We start from the raw sequence: 18,469 nt of genomic DNA on the forward strand, positions 1-18,469 counted from the left end.
CAACAACTTTTAGTAGTTCTTAGGCGTCATTATTACCACCATCGGCAAAATATTTTCGTTAACGACTTTTCTAAAGGTTTGCAAAAAATCAAATTTTGCCAAACATCCGCTTGGGGATAGCCCTCTGCAAGCATGGAGAACCCAGGTAACCTTCGGATAAACTTTAAGAAAAATCGGCAAAACTGTTTTTTGTTAAAACGCTCAAAAGAAAAATATGTATTTTTTTCTGAGAGTTTCAACCCGCGATCAGGTTTTGCCTATTTTAATCTGAAAACGTCCTGGCAGTCACATCACCTAAAACGAACAAACGAATCTCAAGTAATACAAGGAAAATATTTATACTTTCTGATAGAAATTGTTAAAACATTACATGAGAGGTCCCTTAACTTGCAACAAGCAATCAATGCTTTTGATTTATATATAGTTTGTATATGTACTGATAAATACAATAATACATGCACTTGTGACAGTGTTCTCATAACTTGAACGCTCTGATAACTCGAACACTTTCTCTCGGTCCCGTGAAGGTCGAGTTAGCCGAGTTTCACTGTATATATATATATATACAGTGAAAACACTATATATATATATATATATATATATATATAGTACTAGATACTATAGCAATGTAGTCATTTGTGATAATGAAAGCCATTGATCCTTTCTTGCCTCAGATGTGTATAACTACAATAGAAGAGATGGAGCTCATGAAATTGAAAATGATTTACTGTTTTTTATATCTAACGATGAGATTCCCTTGTTCTACATACACTACAGTCTACACGCACGCCTTTCATTTCACACGTGTATCTACATCCTTAGTGTCATGTGTGCTTACAAGACTATGCTCCTTGATGTGAGCACATATACTTCCTAGTTTCCATAACATACCAACGCTGATTTTGGTTCACAAAGGATAGCAAAAGCCGCAGTGTAGCAAGTTCACTATGCACACTTCACATTGCATTGTGAAGTGTGCATAGTGAAATCTATGTAATCACATCATGTCTATAAAGGTTATGCCTATGTATGGTAGCCTTTATTACGTTACACCTATTCCTAGTACTGTAGAATTTTGCCTACTCTACTTGAAGGAGCTGAATTGACCTTCAACTACAACCTTGTCAGTGTTGGAGAGAAAAAATTAAAATGTCTTTGCAAGGCACCTTCCTGTAGCGGCTTCATTGGTGAGCGTTCTGTCAAGGTTAGTGTTTTCCAGTCAGTAGTGATCGTAAGGTCAGGGTGATTACAAGGAGTGACAACTCCGCATACCATACACTATGTTAGCAGTATAACTATAAAAAGCTCGACTATCAGCACTTGCTTCAGTATACTACTGTTTGAAATGCATCAGTTGTGGCCAACGAAGTTCATCGGTACAAAGTAATCTTGACAGAGACGGGAGCGTGTTTGTGTGTGTAATGTTGATATCGATTAGTTCAGTGGGTAGAGGTTATGCTGATATGTTACTTAATTGAACAAATGGTTGATCAGACTTGAGCAAACCATCTCCTTAGCCGAGTTGTATTGTTTGCTATAATATGAGCCATATACACGGTAATAGCTAATGTAACATCCATATAATAATGTCTTTGATAGAGTTGCATTGGATATTACAGGCAGAAACTGGTTGATCGGTTACAGAATCAATCACTATGTTTCCATGATGGGCATTGCTTCGGAGTTGCGCTATCTCCGAATCATGGAAACGGCGTCTTCGCACTGAAATCACTGCACACTGATCAGTGCGAAGCCAGTGCAAATTCGCATCAAGGAAACAGCGATTGCGCAGTGGCTGCGCATAGCTCTCATGCCGTGGAGACGGATTCTTCGAGGGCCATAAACTAGCACAAAGGGTATCCCGATAATATTGTTTTCTTCTATTTTTCCGATCTTCTTTCACCTAAATGTAATTATGGTCTGCACCCACGAGGATGATGAGGTGATTACTTTCCTAGACTTTATTATCGATGCCAACACTTTTCAAAAAAAAGGTGACAAGTCCTAAATTAACTTTTAAATAATATATTACTTAAAAATACTTGTTAAAAATATATTGCTTTGTAAAATTTGTGTTTAGGTTTGCAACACCTCGTGAATGTGTATTGTAAATAAAAGTATAATGACGACAGAAGCATAAAAAGACTGTTTCTGACGTTCGGTATCCGTGATCGATTCTATTTCTCCATCAGGCGATTCGATTTATACAATGTCTCTTCTCTGCTAATTTGCTGAAAACCACTCCGCAGCATGGAAACGTACAATCCCCTCGACTTCGGAGGGGGCTGCTTCGCAGTACTGCGCACCATGGAAACATAGTGATAAATAAATAGTGCCCCATATATATCATTGTTTGCTCTTGTATGGCTTGCTTCTTGTGGTTGTATTGGGATGCTATGTTAGTGTTCACTTGTGAGCATCTGGTTAATGGCGGATTTGATAGGTGTATTGTGCCATGGGTAGGTAATTCCTGCCGCATTCGGATGCATAAGCGATGAAGGTTTATATGTAGCTGCATTGGAAAAGGTTTATAAGTAGACTCATTGTATGTCGTAGCTACGAACTGATTCTAACTTAAGGTTGGTTATCTTTATATAAGATCAAGGTATTCATCCGGGTTATATCTTTAACAGCCTGTCAATGAGAAAGTAGGAAAGCGGAAAAAAGTAAAGAAAAGGCATCCGAGACTGAAACATGATGACTGGTGCTTCCGTTGTCTAGATGGTGGAGAGCTGCTCATGTGCAACAGGAACAAGTGTCACAGAGCATACCATCTCGCTTGTCTTGGGCTAGAGAAAGTGCCCTACGGTAAGTAGCTTTCTTACTGTCTAACAGCTGTCTTAGGTTATTCCGTAGCGATATGGGCGTTTTTAGTAGACGGACTCTCTTTCAAGCGGAGTGACATTAACTGGTTTAGATACAACAAGCAATTTGCTAACTTTCCTTCAACTTGTCATAAATCGCTAAATAAGTATGCATTGGGAAGCCGAGAAATGTTTCTACTCGTAATTATCTATTGCTCGCAATTAACCTGCGATGATATTATAGCCTGTGCCCTGCTTTGTAATTTGTTGGAGCTTTCGTTTTTTTTATTTCATTCTCAATTTAAAGGCATACTTTTATCTTGTAACTATATTTAACGATGTTGCATAATAGCTGATTGCGTTCATTACTTTGATTGCTACATTTTGCAGCAAAAATTGGCTTTTTGTGTGCAATAGAACAGTCGATCCATTGTAAGCCGAGTTAAGATAAGTGCAAAGATGCTATCAACTAATACGCTATAAATCTGCAAATTTATACGTTTTATAATAAAAATCTATCAAATGCTACAAATATATATTCAGGAACAAGTGACATAAACCAACCATATTTATAATACATGCACAAGCAAAAGTTAACATTTTTCAAACAAAAATATTTGCATCGTTTGCTCGGCCAGTTGCATTCTGATTTTTGCTTTCGTTCGAAACGATTTCATCATCTGGCTGTTTAACACCGTCCACAGTGTCTGACCTCAACTCTTTTTCTGCACTACTGAACTAGTCATTATTAGTGTCCAAATGATTTTTTGAGCAGAGCAAAACTTTTAAGCGTTGCATTTTGCCCAAATAATGATAAACTGTTAGTCCCATGGGCGCCAAGCACAACTTTTAGCCTAAAACTAGTCGTTCATTAACCATTTTCCGGATATCAAGATCACATTACACAAAGAACTACTAATAGTCTGATATAGTTATTAATTATTTCTATGGTGTTTTCAAAGTTTTAACGAAAAAGCGAAAGAATAAATTGTTACTGTTATAACCGAGTCATTATTAGTACAATTTTGTGGACACTTTTCTACTGATCACTTGCGATTATGGGTTCGTAAAGATCAAAGAATGTCAAAGTGGTGGTCGAATAGAGGTGGCGTTCAAATAAAGCTGGGGTTCAAATAGAGGTGGCATTCAAATAAAGGGGGGTTCGAATAGAGGTGGCGTTCAAATAGGGGTTTTATGGTAACTAGATGAATGCACAGCATTGTACAGGTAATAAAAGTTTTTGCGCAGAAAATCTATTTTTAACTAACATATACAACATTTACTATTCTAATTTTTAAATGAGTGTTTGTCTATTTCTGTGTGCTGTGTTTATTCCTGTCTAATTCATACTTTACCAGCCGCAGTGCCTACTACAGAACTATACTGATTGCAATGGTCTTGTTGGCCATAGGTCTTGAGTTTTAGCATCTTGGTCTGGTATGCCTTCACACTAGCTGCTGAAATGCCCGGCGTTGTTCGGGTAATAAAAAGTCTGCACAAAAAATTTATTTTTATTTAACATCAACCATTCTAACTTTTAAACTTCATGTCATGAGCAAAGTGTTTTGGCCAGTTTAAATAAGATGAAAGAAAAAATAAAACAACTGTAAAGGTTGCAGTTGTTTAAAACTTTAAAGATGAAATAATTAGCAAGTAACGGCTGGATAGTCTGTTCTGCTACAATGATTACAATGAAAAATTATTTGATATCAATACAATTAATACGAACTGAGAAAACAAAATAAAAATAATGAATGTTAGATATAATAATAACAATGACTATATAGAAAGAAGTGTGTATACAAAAGGTTACTGTAGCAGCAGAACCTGACCATCAAAACTTTGGAATTGACAATACTGGTACAAATGTAAAAATGAGATATCAAACTGTCTAATACACGGTCTGATCAAACGGAGAGAGGGCATAGAGGCAATTCCTCAAGATAATACAACTGTCCACGTGAGAAGTATTTAGCTTTTACAGATTTTGAGATTACCATTAGGAAGAATTGAAAATTGAAAGGCTTTGATGGCGCATTTGAAAATTTACTAATTAAAAAACGTAATGGATTTTGATGTGGTTATTGAAAAACTTCCAAAAGAAAAACAAACGCAAAAAGTAATATTAATAATACAGTGTGTATATTTAGATTGTAACTTGCAATCGCGATAAGGATGGATAATTAACAATGATAGGAACGGCTTAAGCTGTGGTTGAGGGCCTGCGTTTGTAGACTTGCAATTTGAATGTCGCGAGTTCAAATCCAGTGCCATGCAGATTTTTTATTCCTAGATTTTAATCACTATATCTGGACACACGGATGACAGAAAACAAAAAACACAAACTTTGAGAAATATATATATAGATTGCTTAACATCTGACTGTTTTGCAGGTAAATGGGACTGTCCTTGGCACCACTGCGATGACTGCGGTAAATCAGCCTCCATCCTCTGTAGCGAATGCCCAAATTCCTTCTGCAATGAGCATCATTCTCGGAACATCCAGCAAATTCAAGGCTTCTGGTTCTGCCGTTCCCACACCGCCAATGACATATCTACAATCCTAGCTAAACGCGAAACCGACATGAAATCTCAAATACATTCGGCTCCCTCCACGCCGGGCAGTTCAAGTACTGATGCATCAGTTGAAGGGAACACTTTTGTAAATCCTCTAGTGAGCAGCAACAGCCAGCTAAGCAAGGCACCGACACTTATTCGATAATAGACTTACTTTTAACAAGCGATTACTGATTGACCCGAACATTAGTATGATTTGTAGTCTTAGTTGTTTACAAGTTTTTATTGCTCATTGATCGTTTTATATGAGACTCATAAAACATTTAATACCGATATTTGTTTTTATAAAATTCTATTTAAACTATGACAGGATCTTGCACATTTTCTTGAGGTGCATTGAATGATTCCATAGCTATGTCACTAGACCAAAGTCTCTTTTTTATTATATAAAGCACAGTCGCTAGGAAGAAAGCCACTGCGAGGAATAAGAACAGTCTATCGGTCATCTCCTTTCTGCCATATTTTGTCAATAAACTTCGAGAGTTCTTAATATGGCCTTGCATATTCTTTAATTCTTCATTGGTCAATGTGATTCCCTTGGAAGAGTTTGCTAAAATAAATATTAAAATAATATCAACAGAGTAGAACCTGGCACTAGCTCTTCCATGTCTCTCATTGCTACTCCTACTTCGAAGTTCGTTAGATGAGGCAGCAACATTCAAAGTATGACTGAACCGAATTCCTAACAGATCAACTGGAAGAATGCCCTAGCCAGAGCATAAAACTCAACATGTAATATTCTGTTTCCTTATTCAGTGAGCAGAACGGTGCATTTGTAGAGGCTTGTTTATGCTAGAGAATATTACATCTCCAATTGTGGCTGCTTAAATCATGTTTAACTATAGTAGTGAGTGTGTGGTTTGTTTAATTAGGTTCTGGTGAGTCGAAGCCAATTCTTACTCAACTGACTCGTAGCTGAAACTAAGAACCCAGACCGTTTTTGCGGTCGTGACAATCGTCACGTATGCCGATAAAGCATAAAATAACCAGTATCACAGTTGCAGTAGACGCTCCTATAATGTAAACTTACTTTTATGTAAATCCCAGTGAGTGTAAACAATTTATCTAAAGCTGCATCACATGGTAAAAAATTCTGTATAAGGTGTCAAGTCGGGTGCGAGTATTCAAATAACGGGAGTCCATAGTCAGCCTTAAAATTATCGTTTTTCCTCTCCAGAGAAAATGACGTGTGGAGTATCTATTGCATGTACCCTGGCACTCTTGGTTGCAGTGAGAGATCGTATGGTGCACCGATGAAGCACAGAGACCAAGGAGCTGCACGAGACAGTCGATTGCCACAGGTGTTGAGAGTGTTGGTCTACCAAGCTAATATCACGGGTCCCATTGAAAGCAAGCTTTTATCTTATCCTCTAACTCTGGCTTTTGACAAACAGACGGACACAGCTCCTCTAGTGAGCATGTATTTTTTCTATGCGCTATAAACCTTGCTGTGGAGAAAAAATCTATTTAAATTGACATTGGAGGGGTGAGATCCATTAGCGTGAAATTACAGTAATCATGGACGAAAACCAAGTGATTAGAAAAAGGAAAAAGTTTTTGACACAAACCGATAACACCACAGTTAATGTACGATCATTAAATTAAGAATATGATTCGAGTTTTTTATCTTTTGGAAGGACCAAAGGGGTGAGTTTGGGAAGACCTTGGAACAGACTAGGCGATTTAAATGTATTTTCCTGTTTGTAAAACATGAAACCCTTATAACATAGACGTTCTCGGAATGGTTATTTACGTTATAGAGGCGTCTACTGCATTCTGAAATACCAACAAGAGATCGATTGGTGCAAATGTTAATGTCAGTTTAGCGAACTGGATGTCATGGGTTCGAATCCCATCTATAGCAAACTTTTATCTTAACCTCTAACCTGACTCTTACTATAGCAAAGATTGTAATCATATCTCATGAATATTGAAGTAGCTAGTAATTAGAAAGGTAGGTGAGAACTTACAAAGAGTTTCAATAGTATCACTGCTTCTCTGCAGGTGTTCAGCCATCATTCTGCTCGTGTGAACTAAACTGTCAGTTATCGAACTGCTGCCCTTTGCTGCCGATTGCTGTAAATTTGTCACATCAGCTAATAATGTATGAAGTTGACACTCGCAACAACATTGTTTAAAATTGTACAGATAAATAAATAGGCAGAAAGCATCGTCATATATGACAAAATTATTACACAGGGCGCTTGCAGTTTTGTGGAACAATTGTATTCGTGTTTTTACTACTAAAAACTTGCTAAGCGTGAAGCCATTTCTTCGATATAAAATACAGGCTGTTTGAGATTGTTTCATATGATTAAATTTTTTAAGTTTGCTGCACCATACTTGCATTGAAATTATCCATGCACGTGAAATTCATTTCACATGATTGTAGCAGGTCAAAAATTAAATATAATCTCATTTGACCAACTTAGTAGACAGGACATTGTTTACCCTCAGCTAGAGAAATTGGGTCAACTATTCTCGCTCACTAGCGTGAAAACATCTGAAATAGACATTTTATGGTAATCTAATGTACTGTGACTTTTCAAGCAAGAAAATATTTGTATTGCAATGGAAAACTCAACCGGTGTTTCAATACCTCACTAATAAAATCCCTGAATATCTGAGAAACTTTAACAGAATAATAAAATACCTTGTCGACAATACGCTTTCTCGTGCTCAGTGCTGTACTACCAGACCCAATAAGAGCTGTCTTCTCCCGCTGCTCAATGACAGCCAATGCATTCAGATGCACTCTTTTGAACATAATGTTGGCTCTAAAATATGGTAAAGCCATACATTTAGGTATGTCTTATCGCAGCTATCAAGCAATGATTCTTAAGTCGGTGCATTACCATATATATTTTCTGCACCATAGGGTGCGCTATATCATAGGGCCCACCATATCAGTTCCGTGATCTAATTTTGTACTTACCCAAAATAAAAGACACTTCACATTATAATAAAACACCTTTTAAAACATAGGTAAAAACAACAACACAGGCCAAACTGTGAATTTAATCAGCTTTATTGGATAAAATATTCACTCTTCTTCCCACATTTCGGGTTCCTCCTCAACATCGTCTGAGACAGATTCGTCAGACAGTTGCGGTATGACTACCTACTTTGACAAATTCTTTTTCAAGAGCTCTGACAATAAATGCTGGCTTTAAGTTAGACCAATCGTCCACAATCCACACACATATAACGGTGTAACTTGTCCATCACCGCCTCTCAGTTTAAAGTGAGCCTCAGAAGCATGTCGCTTTACCGATGTCGTTTTAGGGGGTTTCTTAAACGAGTAAATAGCAATTAACAGCACACCTCCGTTGTAGCCTATACTTAGCAAGAGTTTTCATTGTTCAATCGGAAAATGGTCGGCAGAGCAGTGACCATGGTGTACTTACCAAAAGCGCACAACAGATTTTAAAAATCAGTCCACACAGGGCGCACAGTATTAAAGAACGCACAGCGAATTTTTTTTAGAAAATTTTATGCTTTCAAGTGCACCCTATGGTGCAAAAAATATGCTACCATAATACTAATAATACATATGCTATGTATTATTTCAACACAGCATTGAGATGAATCTGCAAAATCGTTATCAGGTCATTGATAGGGCCTGAACTCATCTTGTGACGAATAACAAACAAATCACAAGGACATGTGTATAGATATCTTGGCCTTAGCCACCCTCAAAAATCTTTCCTGTTGGTGTTCTACTGTGACTATCAATGGTACAAAGTATAGCCGGCAAACAGATTGAACATACCATCAAATATGTTAACTCGTGCACACATGTTACATGATAGCGCATAAACCAAAACTCACTGCCGTAACTCCTGTTTCCATTTCTTAACAAGACTATCCAATGCAGCTTTGTCAGTTTCTTTGTCTACCAGTACAGCATCATTCTCTATTTCCTAGAACAAGAAATACATCTACGTACTACACAATTACGATAAAAAAGGCTACTGTATCTGTCTAGCAGATATATGACAAAAAACTATCAAACAGCATATGAAAGCTTAACGTTCAGATCTCTAAACATTTGGAACCATTTAAATTAACAGGCGGATTCGGAGAAATAGAACAAGCATAGAGCAGACACAAATAGTCCGTAGCTAGTAACTTACCACAATCTTTGACTTGAATGCGAGGATACACTCTTTGGCACGAGCAATTAACTTGCTCACATGCTCCTTTAGATTCTCATCCTCTTTCTCTGTCGCCATCTGTACATCCTGTCATATAAATTATGTATGTATATTATATATATATAAATCTCAGTGTTTGTCTGTTGGTCGTCATTGTGCGCATACTCATGTGCAGGCCAAGCTTTAATGGCTTCACGAATCTGTTAGCACGCTGAAAAATAATGACTGTGTGCGAGATCATGACTATTCCTTTTTCCTAATGTTGGCTCAAGTTATAATAACCACTCTTATTATAGTAAAGTTACAAGCTTGAAGGTTGACTTGCAACAGAATTCGCATTTCATTTATTTGGTGTCAAAAGGTTTATCACCTCTTACTCTGCTGTGTTGTAGGTGAAAAATATGTGGAAATGTGAATGTAAGCTCTTAAAAGCTCAAGAACAAACTGTTAATCGCAGCCATCAGAAAAACGCCGTAGGTAGGAATCCCTCTCCAAAACGGCCCAAATGGGACGTAGTTGAACAAGATGTGCTTCTGTTTACACCTTCATGCAACCTCATTTGTTGAAATATTTTCACAAACATACTTCCCGCATTCAATAAAACCGTGTCTATTGTCCTTACGCGTCTATTTAATCATCATTGTAATGCTGTCACATTGAGCACTGATATCTCAAAACCTAACCTAAAATCCAGTTTAATTTTTTACTCTTAGCTCGACGGAGCGCATATCATCCTCTGATAAACATGACGAGCCTATTGGTCACCTGTAATAATCGGAAGATGCTGCAGGAATTGTTCGCACCGTTTGGCAGGAAGTATGGGTCACATGATCAGTTGACAGCTAGATGATTAGACCAAGTTGAAACGAAACTGTAAAGTAGCGAGCATCTATACTTGATAAGGGCTTTCCGGTTGAACCCGAAGTGTTTGTCATAAACTAGTGCTACATGTTTTATATTGAGCTTTTTATTGGGCTTTCAATTCACGTGATAACATTACGCGTCAAAACAATAATCATGTCGAGTTGAGTTCGTCATCAAAATAAAGAGATTCCATCCTACGGCCATTTTTTTAACTTCATTTTTGAGCTTTTAAGAGCTTGTAATCACATTTCCACATATTTTGCACCTACAACACAACAGAGTAAGACATGGTGAATATTTTGATACCAAATAACTGTAATGTGAATTTTGTTGCAAGGCAACCTTTAAGTTATTCAAATTCATTGAATAAAGAAACTTAGCCAATTAAAAATCAATTTTCTATGCAAAGACTTTTTTATTATTCCGTGCAACGCCGGGCATTCAGCTAGTATTCACCAGTCTTTAGCCAGTCCTAAAATTTGTTACTTACTGCACAATAATAACAAATGCATGTGGTGGCAATGCAAAATTAAAATGTAAAAAGTTGACCGGCTCAGCTTAGTTGTGTACTTTAATGCTGTTCAATCGGAGGGTACATTCCTACCTGAATTGCAGCATTCGCCGCAAGAGACAGCTTGATTAGTTCATCTTCCTGTTTCATTTTGATTGATGTCTAAAGAACAGGCCTGAAATTTAACAAGTCCGACGTCACTTTTGTGTTCAGAATCAAAAATATGAAAAAGTAAAAAGAGATGATGAGGGCACTTAATACATGTTCAAATTATTATAAACAGTTCTTTGAGAAACAACTACTAAATTAGGTGTTACCAATTGCAAGATCACTATTATATCTCAGTCACGGCAACTTTACATTACACTCTTATGCTTTCAATCTCCTACATGTTTCCCAGTTGCCCACCAAATCAATTTAAAAACCCTGTTCTCAATAAAATATGACTTCAATAATCTTATAATTTCAAATTGCTATTTATTTTGTAATAGAGAAAGGCAGTGAAACAATATAGCAGTTTCAAGTGAGGGAAATCTTATAATGGTAGTGATTTACTGTCTTTATATATAGATAATGGAAACAGAGATAAAACATTTCTTCCCTCCTATGACTACCCAACCTATTGACCTATTTTAAAGTGAAAAAGTCAGGAGATATTATTTGCAAGTAAACTAAAGAAGTTTGTCAAAGATTAGATAAGACTGCAGATCAAACGTTTCAAATAATCGATCCAGTTAAAAAGATTTGGGAGAAGAGACAAAACTCTGACGCTAGTGAAGCTTCGATTAAGACATAAAAATTAGGATCACACATTTAAATAGAAGATCTAAAACTTTCAGTATGCTGACATACAAAACTGAGCGTATCATAAAAAAATATGGCACACAAAAGCGTTGGTAGGAAGAAGTTTATCATCTTCCTAACAACCTGACTGAGCGAGTTACATCTTCAGCGAAACAGCTGCCAGAAGAGAGGACAATTGACTATATCTAAACAACAGTGTAAAACATATAAATAAGTGTAAAACATCTGTCTTTACAGTGCACTATCATGACACTGTAGGCCAGGACATTCTTACGCACAATAAAACTCTTTACATGCCGAGTATGCAATAAGAAATTATTACACGAAACAATGTTAAATATTTTTACTATAATTACATTGTATATATTATATGAGTTAAGCCTTTGCACAAGAAAATTCTGCTGTAAAGCTAACTAATGTGAGACATTGAAGAGCCTGTCTTGAGTGCCTAAGAAAGGTGCTAACAGTGATGACCAAGGTAAGTATAAAGCTAAATGACCATGAATGAATATTAAATGAATATTACCACAATATGCTTCAGTGATAAATAAGAGTGAATACTTCAAGCATTGCAGTTTTATGTCATCTAAGTTTATGCGCAATATAAAAATAATAGTGATTTAATTTGGTACATTATTCAACACTTTTACATCTAAAACATATTTTAATTGTTGCACCCAACTAATACGATCTTGATGTGCCAATTGGCTAAATAATATTTATAAATTTCTTCCACATTCACAATAATCGCTATATATTGGATGATATGCATTTATTAATATATTACCGCATATGAATGTTGAGAAAATGATTGCTGTTACAATATGACTTTGCAGACAAGCGAAGAATCTGATTACATCATGAAAGCTCTTAGGCTGAGTGCTTTTTCTCCGCATAACCTGCTGGCATATTTTTCAATATAACCCATTCAGTTAGCTATTAAAGTAAACTGATGCAGTGCAAGCAACTATTCAATCCATTAACCAGATTATACCACAAAACCTAATAGCCTGAATTTCATTGCGATCGCCCTGGTTATAAGATAAAAAAAGAAGACAAGATAGTTATCGCTAGAGGATATGGTAGCCTTAGCGCTTAAGTGTACCAGTTAGCCCAAAATATAATATCAGCACAAGCAAAAATAAATCTCAGTCTTTTTACAGGCTTTCTGAACTAATACAACAGTGCATATATGAAAAGTATTAGATCTGATCGTGAACCTAGCACTGTTTTTAGTTGTAGCACAAAACAAACTGATAATCATTTACATGTAGCTAATTTTTTCCCATATCATTCAGTGTAACATAGACCTATGAATAGCACGTGTTCTGAGCTGTTAGATTGGTGTGGATTAGTAGGCATCCCATGTCGGACTATTGTAGCAGACTGAAAAATCTGCAGTTTAGTTCTCATCATAAATAAAATCTTCTAGTTTTCAAAATATCACAAAGAGAAAGTGAAAGAAAACTAAAACGCTGGTTTATTTCTGAATATATATATATTTATATTTTAAAAGTTGGTATTTTAACTGATAAAATTTTTAAATTAAATCTATTTATACCAATATAATAATTTTTTTACCATCATGTATTTGCCGTCAATTATTTTGATGTTAGAACACAAACCAACTGTTGCAGACAAAAATGATCGCGATGCAAGCTTCAACCTGTGACATAAAGGCCTTTTATTACGCAAAAAATAGATGTATGATATACGATGCCGACAATTAGTCATCGCGTAAAGGTGAGACAAAAGCTCTTCCATTGGCCACCATTTTAATACATTTTCATCATCTAGTTGCTACACAACGAGTTTTGCTTAACCAATATGGCAGATAACTTTGAGGCTGAAGCCGATTCTACAAATGGAGCGTCTGTTAGGGAATTACACCAATTGGCTTATGCGCAACTTGTGGAATGCGCTAACAAGAAATTCCTCATTCACACAAACAAAAAATCTAAAAAATTGGGCATAAAGGTTAGTTATTATTATAAGTGATTAAAACCTATTAATGCATGTTCTGCTTTTATGAATAAAGATTCTGAACGGACCATTTATTAATAACACGGTTCTCGAAATGAGCCATTTTAACATAATTATACAGTGTTAAAGCTGTTTCTAGTCAATGTTTTCCACTGATATGGAAAATATCATTCAGTCCAATTTTATGACTTGAAAATGTTGACAGAACCTGGTATTTAGTCAAAATTTCATAAAAATATTATGCAAACACCAATCTGTAATATTATTTGCTATTGCAATAAAAGTTTGTGCTGTAAGTAAACCTTCAAGTGATTAGCAGTATAATGAATGATAAATCATATTGATAGAGGAAAGAAAATAACTCTGTTTTATTTTGTAAATTAATTCAATAATTGGAAAACCTATGAAATTTGTAGAAATTTCATTTTCAAGTTTTTTCCCTTTTTAACACAATTACTATTATTTGATGATATGGTTACTGACAAAGTCATGAGATGTTACAACATAAAAAACTTGATACTGTTTTCCGAATTTTACTTATTTAACCGCAATTGAAGTTTATACTTATATTTTAAACTGGTTGATCATGGCTTATCTAGTTTAAATATCTCTGCATATAATATATGTTGCTCTAGAACAGTGTTCTCTAAAATAAAAACCCCATAACTGAACGAAAGTATTAGTATTTTGGTTTTTGTCGTCTAATAGCTGTAAAATTCAGTTATGTTACTCGTAAAACAAAGTTCTGTTGTGCAAGCTTGTGAAATACCCATCGCCCTCCATCAAGATTTTAATCTGTGCTTCAAACAGTGAACCTGTAAAAAAGTTGGTACACTTTGTGCACTGGGTAGCCCTCATTAGAACATATGATAGTCGTGTTTGCTAGTATGATAGTAGTAGCTACAAGATATGATGACATAGATTACAAAACACAGTAGCCATATTGACAAGATCCAAAAGTTTCGATCATATAATATACTCTTGTGACTACAACATAAAAATGTTTCATGTAGGCTTTCAGCAGTATTTTTAGTGCAGTTTAAATTGACAAAATAATCACTTTTTTTCAAAGTCCCTCTGGTGTAGCAAAAATATCTGTGACTAGCTTATATATGTAATATTACTCATACTGACTGATACCCTACCCTACAACCCAATAGACAATGTATTATAGTGTTTTCACATGTTTACATATTTCATGTTTCATAGTAGTTCTGTTGTAAATTTTTTTATTGCTCACACCTATTTAGCATTCTTTATACTTGTGTTGTACAGAGCCATGGTGACGGGCTTCACTCAACCATCTTGAGTTACTTATTCAATAAACAGTGACTACCAAGTTACTCTCATACACAACTATCAATAACAATCAAGCACTAAACAACATAACATTACAATATAGAGTGATTATTTGTCTCAGGTGCTAAATTACGTCTTAAAAAATCTGTTTAAATTAGCACTAAAAGTAATAAAAAGAAGTTTAAATAGTCGTAGAAGCCGTTCATTTTTTTCTATATTCCACATACACTGATCCCACTCGTATAACCAGTGAAGCAATATAACTATTCTTCTACTTCCATTAGTATTAAACCAGCTCAAAACTTTGTCAGATAATTTACAGAAGTATTTACAGCTAAAGTAACAAAACACAAACAGTACGCTCAATAGTCATCGTTGTACGTACGGCCAACCTGACAAATTTCCTAGATCAACCTTGACCTTAGTTTAACGACAATTGCTAGCTTTCGTGGTTGGGCGTTTACAATGTCTTTACGTAGTTAAAATTGTGTCAGATTGACTTTCACCTTCCAAAAACCCACTTCAAAAAGTAGTTAGGGTTACTTAACCACAACAATTCTACTTCACCATGTTTTACTTTGTTGGTGACTCCCATTGGTGACTTTTTCTTTCCTAGAGGTTTAAAAAACTCCAAAATAGTATTTCAAACTATTGGTAAAATCCGTTTTTTGCTTGCTGAATAATAACTAATCATTTAATTATTAATAGAATTTATACTTCTCTGTTAGTTTAAACTGATATAAAAGTCCTCCAGCCAATATTTAATTTTAGCACTAGCTCTAAGCTTCAAAAAGTGTAAAAAAATTCAGCTCAATGAAAATGTATGCAAATTTTCGGAACGCACGCCGCCACCGAAAGTGAGGCTTCATATAAAACAGTGTTTACACGATGGTCCATACTCTTCTTTGTTCTACCAATGATATACAGCCCCCATGGGGAGCTGTATGTAATTGGTTCTACTCAAGATGAGCTTATTCATAGCATCTACGTTTATCAACGTTTGTATCCTCATTCCTCACCGTTCAAACAGTCAAGCTAAACCTGGGCTAACTTACATATAGTACGTGTACTAAATGATCTAGGAATTAGGTATACGTGCCGTCTTCATAATACAGTGACAATACATAAACAATACAATACAGAAACAGTGACAAAAGGTTCTTACCGCGCCTTGTTAACGATGGTTTGTCGACTCATAAGAAACGCTGCGCCTTAAGTCTTTCATAGTTCATGTATATAGGCAGACTTGCTAGATCATTTAATACATGTAGTTAACCAGGTTTATTTTGATTTGGTAGTTTCTGTGTTTCAAACTGGTATGCATTTTTCTAGTCAGTACTTGACGACATACTATATATCGCATGTCGCTAGGTTTCTTACTCATATATGGAACATTAATTCATGTACTGTGGCGGGATCGTATCTGTGATGGGGAATATCCATAGATATATATACCTATATAGGTATATATATCTATAGGTATATATATATATATATATATCTATGGGAATATCCCATAGCTTCATCATTGGCTAGTTCATCGAACTGTACGTTTTGCGGAGGTGCAAGTGATAATCGTCAGTATGACTTATTGATAATAGATGTATTCCACGATAACATTTGCGTACTTATGCGGCATGCAGCAACTCCTAATGTAATCAACTGGCGTGAGTAAATAACTGCAAATTTGGTTATACAAGCTTCGCCCGCATTATCTTACAAGCTGATTTTTATTTGTTATCTCCTAAGCGCATCAAGCAGTATGCCACTTCTTAGCTCATGCTTTATATTTCCATCTGACGTCTGCATAATCAACGATCATTGTTTATTTATTCATTGTTTTATTGAAATATACATGAATCCAAAAATGACCAGTCGTATTGAAATTATATTTCTTTTAAAAGTAACAAGTACGAAAAACAAAAAAGCTGTAGAACGAATAAATTAGAAACACTTTCTGTGGACAATTGATGGGCCAGACTCGTCATACTCGGCTTTGCTAATCCACATCTGTTGGAAGGTGGAGAGTGACGCCAAGATGGAACCACCGATCCATACAGAGTACTTCCTCTCTGGTGGCGCAATAATTTTAATTTTCATGGTGCTTGGTGCCAACGCAGTGATCTCCTTTTGCATACGATCAGCGATACCGGGATACATGGTGGTGCCACCAGACAGCACAGTGTTGGCATACAGATCCTTACGGATATCAACGTCACATTTCATGATAGAGTTGTATGTGGTCTCATGAATACCGTTGGACTCCATACCGATGAAGGATGGCTGGAACAAAGCCTCTGGGCACCTGAATCGCTCGTTTCCAATGGTGATGACCTGACCATCAGGAAGCTCGTAGCTCTTCTCAAGAGATGAAGAAGATGCTGCAGTTGCCATTTCTTGTTCGAAGTCCAGGGCTACGTAACACAGTTTCTCCTTGATATCACGAACAATCTCACGTTCGGCTGTAGTGGTGAAAGAATATCCTCGCTCTGTGAGGATTTTCATTAGGTAATCGGTAAGATCACGTCCAGCCAAGTCGAGACGGAGAATGGCGTGAGGAAGAGCATAGCCCTCATAAATTGGTACAGTGTGGGTAACACCATCACCAGAGTCCAATACAATACCAGTGGTACGACCAGATGCATAGAGAGAAAGCACAGCTTGAATAGCGACATACATGGCAGGTGTGTTGAAGGTCTCAAACATGATTTGTGTCATCTTTTCTCTGTTGGCTTTGGGGTTGAGGGGGGCCTCTGTGAGCAAAACTGGATGTTCCTCGGGTGCCACTCTCAATTCGTTGTAGAAGGTGTGATGCCAGATCTTCTCCATGTCATCCCAGTTGGTGACGATGCCGTGCTCGATAGGGTACTTGAGAGTTAGGATACCTCTCTTAGATTGAGCTTCATCGCCGACATAGCTGTCTTTTTGTCCCATGCCAACCATGACACCCTAACCAAAATAATGGGATATATTATGGTCCAGCACTTACAAAAAGTAAGAAACCGAGAAACAGTCGTACTAAAAATGTAAAACTGTTAATCAGTTAGAAAATTTCAAACATGTCAGTAGCTAAAAAAGTAACTTACTTGATGTCGTGGTCGTCCAACGATTGATGGGAAAACTGCTCTTGGAGCGTCATCTCCAGCGAAACCGGCTTTGCACATACCAGATCCATTATCAACAACCAAAGCGGCTACCTCATCTTCATCACCCATTGTGTTTTGTGTGGATTTGCTAGCGCGAACGTACGAGAGAACTGAGCAGTGAATCTATCCCAACTGATGCGGCTGGATAGTAGCGGCCGGCTTTTAATACTACTTACTAACTACCGCTATCCATATATGGATAGGACAGTCATTTTCGCTTTCCATATAAGGTAATGTTTTGCGCTTAAACCTGCAAGCTCCGCCTTTGATAAATAGTCCCGCCTAGTCTGACTTATATCATTTGGAATGACATTCGCAACCAAT

At 36.4% G+C, this 18,469-nt stretch overlaps 3 protein-coding genes across 4 annotated transcripts in view; 1 reads left to right on the forward strand and 2 right to left on the reverse strand.

Moving 5' to 3' along the window:
* Positions 1-5,850, forward strand: part of LOC137385698 (histone-lysine N-methyltransferase NSD2-like) — a 43,002-nt gene extending 37,152 nt beyond the window's left edge. For both annotated transcript variants that reach the window (XM_068072226.1, XM_068072227.1), the window contains 3 exons: positions 1,095-1,204; positions 2,634-2,808; positions 5,198-5,850. In XM_068072226.1, coding sequence (XP_067928327.1) covers positions 1,095-1,204; positions 2,634-2,808; positions 5,198-5,526 — 614 coding nt within the window. In that variant the 3' untranslated portion in view covers positions 5,527-5,850. The remainder of the gene's footprint in view (positions 1-1,094; positions 1,205-2,633; positions 2,809-5,197) is intronic.
* On the reverse strand, positions 5,541-11,130 carry LOC137385699 (vesicle transport protein SEC20-like). The gene is made up of 6 exons (XM_068072229.1): positions 11,007-11,130; positions 9,518-9,625; positions 9,213-9,304; positions 8,035-8,158; positions 7,352-7,457; positions 5,541-5,931 (listed from the first exon to the last, which is right to left on the reverse strand). Exons 1-6 carry the CDS (start codon positions 11,061-11,063, stop codon positions 5,678-5,680), a joined length of 741 nt encoding a protein of 246 aa, XP_067928330.1. The 5' UTR covers positions 11,064-11,130; the 3' UTR covers positions 5,541-5,677.
* A 5,690-nt stretch (positions 11,131-16,820) lies between these two features.
* LOC137410524 (actin, cytoplasmic 3) lies at positions 16,821-18,295 on the reverse strand. Its single transcript, XM_068095954.1, has 2 exons — positions 18,086-18,295; positions 16,821-17,948 (listed from the first exon to the last, which is right to left on the reverse strand). Exons 1-2 carry the CDS (start codon positions 18,212-18,214, stop codon positions 16,944-16,946), a joined length of 1,134 nt encoding a protein of 377 aa, XP_067952055.1. The 5' UTR covers positions 18,215-18,295; the 3' UTR covers positions 16,821-16,943.
* Positions 18,296-18,469: the final 174 nt, after the last annotated feature.

Source organism: Watersipora subatra, chromosome 1 (assembly GCF_963576615.1).
Source record: "Watersipora subatra chromosome 1, tzWatSuba1.1, whole genome shotgun sequence".
Lineage (NCBI taxonomy): Eukaryota > Metazoa > Bryozoa > Gymnolaemata > Cheilostomatida > Watersiporidae > Watersipora > Watersipora subatra.